Source organism: Dasypus novemcinctus, chromosome 24 (genome assembly GCF_030445035.2).
Source record: "Dasypus novemcinctus isolate mDasNov1 chromosome 24, mDasNov1.1.hap2, whole genome shotgun sequence".
NCBI lineage: Eukaryota > Metazoa > Chordata > Mammalia > Cingulata > Dasypodidae > Dasypus > Dasypus novemcinctus.
In genome coordinates, this window is record NC_080696.1 from 2,824,983 (window position 1) to 2,829,237 (window position 4,255).

General features: G+C 66.7%; 1 protein-coding gene across 3 annotated transcripts; it reads left to right on the top strand.

Moving 5' to 3' along the window:
• Positions 1–3,301, top strand: AP5S1 (adaptor related protein complex 5 subunit sigma 1). 3 transcript variants are annotated; one of them, XM_058287499.2, is made up of 3 exons: positions 1–687; positions 841–1,097; positions 2,414–3,301. In XM_058287499.2, the coding sequence occupies exons 2-3, from the start codon at positions 922–924 to the stop codon at positions 2,838–2,840; spliced, it is 603 nt and encodes a 200-aa protein (XP_058143482.1). In that variant the 5' UTR covers positions 1–687; positions 841–921; the 3' UTR covers positions 2,841–3,301. The 3 variants fall into 3 exon arrangements, with proteins under 3 accessions (XP_058143482.1, XP_058143483.1, XP_058143481.1); XM_058287500.2 differs by having other exon boundaries at positions 41–293; XM_058287498.2 differs by having other exon boundaries at positions 42–666.
• Positions 3,302–4,255: the final 954 nt, after the last annotated feature.

A 4,255-nucleotide genomic window follows, 5' to 3' on the forward strand; every position in this document is an offset into this window, starting at 1 on the left:
ATTGCGCTCCGCCCGCCGAGGGGAGCGGCCTGCTAGCGGAAGTCCCGGGCCGCTGTCCCGAGGCGTCGCACTCGCCTTCCTCCGCGGCCCGGGGAGGGGCCGGGCAGGGCAGGGTTCGCGCGAGGGACGGCCGCGTAGGCTCCAGCACGGAACTACAGCCCCCAGAGTGCACTGCGCCGCAGGGGGCGCGATGCGGTGGACGCTACCATTTCTTTGTTGGCGGGGGAGGCCGTGGCGCGGGCTGATGACGCGCTCTAATGACGCGCTCTTCGCGCGCGGGAGGGTCCTCGGAGGTCAGCCCGGGTAGCCGGGCTCGGGTTCTCCACGCGTTTTCGCGAACCTTCGCGTCTGCTTGCCCCCGGCGGTCGTGCCAGCCTTGACCTTCGGCCCGGCCGGAGGCGGGCGTCGCTGTTCCTTTCACTTTAAACGATTAACCTGAACCCCGAGCCCGCGCCGCACAGCGCCAGTGCGCCTCTGAGCGCCCCCCCTGGCGTTTTGCTCCCGGCCTTCTTGCTCGCTCTCTTCTCTGTACACTTTGACCCCGTGTCCTTTGAGAGGTCCTTGACCCCTAAATGCGTCAGTGTGTATTTTTGAAGAACGTAAGAAGCAAACCAGAAGTCCCATCTGTGGAAGTCAGGAGTTGCCGTGGGTCGGGACCCTTGCCGAGTGCGTGGCCCCCGTTCACAGGTTTTCCGTTGTCCAGCAATGTCCTTGATTGAAATTCCCGTTTTCTTGGTCCAGGCGCCAGCGGGTTGCGCTCGTCTGTCATGTCTGTGCAGCCCCCGTCACTCGGGAGCTGCCCTTCCCTGACGCCCGTGACTGACTCTTTTTATTTCCTAGAACTTCGGTGGGGCCTTGCGGTTTCCTCGTCGTTAGACCGTGCCACTGGCGGGAAGGCCAGAGGCGTCACCTCCCGGCGCCATGGTCCACGCCTTCCTCGTCCACACCCTGCGGGCCCCGCACACTGAGGACACGGGCTTCTGCCGCGTGCTCTACTCCTGCGTCTTTGGTGCTGAGAAGTCGCCGGAAGACCCGCGGCCACATGGAGCCGAGAGGGACAGGCTCCTCCGCAAGGAGCAGATCTTGGCGGTGGCCAGGTAACCGTCCAGCCCAGCCCCGGGCCATGGTAGGCTTCCCGAGGGGTCCTGGAGGCAGTTCGTAAACATTATCTGAGAAAGGTTGAGGAAATAGGGTCACTAGAGTTAGCTTGTGTTGAGCCAAGTGTGTGCTGAGCCCTATTCAGAGCGTTTTCTCAGTGTCAGTTAATCCTCTAACAGGCCTTTGGGGTAGGTACGGTTACATCCACCCCACCTTACAGGCGAGTTAGAAGAGGCACAGAGTTGAGGAGCTTAACCTGCCCAAAGTTACGCAGCTAGGACGTGGCGGAGCTGGGCTTTGAAAGTCACGCAGCTAGGACGTGGCGGAGCTGGGCTTTGAAAGTCACGCAGCTAGGACCTGGCGGAGCTGGGCTTTGAAAGTCACGCAGCTAGGACGTGGCGGAGCGGGGCTTTGAAAGTCACGCAGCTAGGACGTGGCGGAGCTGGGCTTTGAAAGTCACGCAGGTAGGACGTGGCAGAGCGGGGCTTTGAGTGTAGCAGGCAGACCCCAGGAGAGACTGGACGTGCTTTGCGGTGAGGGGCTTCTCGCCTGGAGGTTTTGTGAGTCTCGGAGGAGGGAGGGTGTGGTACGTGGGACCCTGCCTGGGGCCTCCTGGAACCTGCGATCCACAGAGCACAGTTTGGGAAGCACTGCTCCAGGGTGGGGGGCTGGCCTCAGGCCCCGCCCGGGTGGAGCTGGCTGGTGCCGGGGTCTCCTGGCCCCCCTGGCTTTTGAGTGGGGCGGTCACCCCCTGGGGCAGCCCTGTGCCAGCCTCCCAACATCCCCTGCTCTTCCTGGCCGCCTCCCGCTCCCGAAAGCACAGAAGGCCAGTCCAGTGCCTTAGAAACCAGCCTGTGCAGGCCCTAGTTGAAAGGCCCGCCAGGACAGGTTAGAGGGGGCTTCCAAAGCCTTTCTTTTTATTGGAGAGAGTTTCAGGGTGGGGTCGGGTGGGGGGTGGAGCAGACTGCAGTGGGTAACAGATTTTATTCCACTTCTTGTGGCTCACTTTTCTTTACGTTGAAGAGGCCTCTGAAAAGCAGGTAAGGTCTTCCCTGGGACGGGAGTTGTATTCAAAACCTCTTTTCTTTTGGCCACGCAGAGTGAGGAGGTCCGGTGCCTGGAGCCTGGTTTCCTGCCGCGCTCAGGCTGCCTGGACAGGTCGCTCGGTCTCTTTGTCCTTGGGGTCCTCGCCTGAGATAGGGGCCCGGTAGCAGCTCCCAGCTTCGGGGGGCTTCCGAGGACGACAAACGTTGGTGCGGAGGCTGCGTGGTGTCCTCACCAGGCCCTCGCGGCTGACCTGACCCCCTTTCTCTAGGCAGGCGGAGTCCATGTGCCGGCTGCAGCAGCAGGCGTCGGGGCGGCCCCCCGCAAACCTGATGCCCGCGTCCTCGGATGAGCCGGTGCCCCTGCACGAGGCCCCGCTCGGGGCCTTCCGCCTGGCGGCCGGGGACCCCTTCCAGGAGCCGCGGACGGTGGTGTGGCTGGGCGCGCTCTCCCTGGGCTTTGCGCTGGTGCTGGACGCCCACGAGAACCTGCTGCTGGCCGAGGGCACGCTCCGGCTGCTGGCCCGCCTCCTGCTTGACCACCTCCGGCTGCGGGCCCCCGGGGCCGGCCTCCTGCTGCGGGCCGACCGCGTCGAGGGCATTCTCGCCCGCTTCCTGCCCCACGGCCAGCTGCTCTTCCTCAACGACCAGTTCGTGCAAGGGCTGGAGAAGGAGCTCAGTGCCGCCTGGCCCCGCTGAGCCCCTCGCGGGCGGGCAGGGAGGGTGGAGGATGGACACAGCCCGCAGAGGCCGCCGCCCACCTCCTGCCCCTGCGCTGGTGGCTGCCAGGACGAGCAGACGGGCCCAGAGGCAGCGAGGGGCCGCGGGGGGCGGAGGGAGGCCCGGGCCGGTCCTCCGCTGTGGTAAGGCTGCCGGCTCCTGCCCAGCCCCTCCTGCAGGCCCCCAGCCCTCAGCCCCCACGCCTCTCCTGCCTGAGCACTGCTCTGATCACACGATTCTGTTGCCGAGGGTCGTGTCACCCTGGCCGCTCCCGGGGGTTTTGGGCTTCTGAGGTGCTGGCCCGGTGCCCACGTGGCGCCTCCTGTAACCCTGGGCCCGTCCTGTCTGCAGGGAGAGAAGGTGGCTGCCGGGTGGTGTGAGGGGCCCGGCCTCGAGGACATCTTTCGCGTTTTGAATTAAAAATTTGCCTGTGCCCTTTCCCCTCCGCTCCCGCGAGTTTGGTGGTGTGCGCTGCTGGCCCTCCACGGCGCTGGCTGCGAGCCTTGGTGGTCAGGGATGCGGCCGGCCCTGGCAAGGCCCCGAGGAGCTCCTGGGGAGGCCTCCCCTCGCCTGCCCGCCTCCTCGGGGGAAGCGTTTGCTTCATCACAAGACCTATGGGGGCGTGTGGCCCCAGGGCAGCAGGGCCTGGAGGCACCGCAGCTCAGGGGCGGCCAGCTCCGCAGTGGGGGGGGGCTCCCCCCACCAGGCTCCCCCTCCCCCGCCACTTCCTGGGCCCCCCTCCCTCGCCCCCCCTCCCAACCCCTCCCCGCCCAGGGCCAGCCCTCTTCCTGCTCCTGGGCCGTCCCTGGGCACAGATCCCCTTGCCCCCCATGGTGGGGCCCTGGACGCCAGCTCGGGCCTGGGCAGCTCGAGTCCTGGTGTAAAGTAGCCTCTGGGGCCTCATGCTTGTCTGTTGGAAGGGGCGGGGCTGCCTTGGTGGCGTGGGCCTCCCTGCCCCGTGGGCTCCTGGACAGCCTGCCCTGCCCCGTGGCCTGCCTCCCACTGTCCTTGGCCTCTGGCCCACGGCCTCAGGGGTCTCGTGGCCCTGCCTCCTGCTTGGAGCCTCCGCTGTGGCTCTCGGCCCCTCGTCCCAGCCGGCTGTCAGGCCCTGCCCTTCCTCACACAGCCTGGGGGGCAGCCCTGCTCCCGGAGGCCCAGGGGGGCTTTGGTAGGAGGGGAGGGCAGGGCAGGGGCCCACGCCGAGGGTCTCCCCCCACGTCCCCAAGCCTGCTGGGCCTGGTGCTCTGCCGAGTGCAGGGCAGGATACAGCGGTGCCCAGGGACCCTTGAGGAGAGGCCGAGTGGCCGCAGAGACCACCCAGCAGTGTGAGTGGGGCAGCATGCTCTCGAGCCCACGGAGAGGACCCCCTGGGTTAGGGGGCGAATTGCAGCAAG

Coding starts and splice junctions, on each gene's coding strand:
- AP5S1 (XM_058287499.2), top strand. CDS start 922: ATGGTCCACGCCTTCCTCGTCCACACCCTGCGGGCCCCGCACACTGAG. Junction 1,098..2,413: donor CAGATCTTGGCGGTGGCCAG/GTAACCGTCCAG, acceptor CCCTTTCTCTAG/GCAGGCGGAGTCCATGTGCC.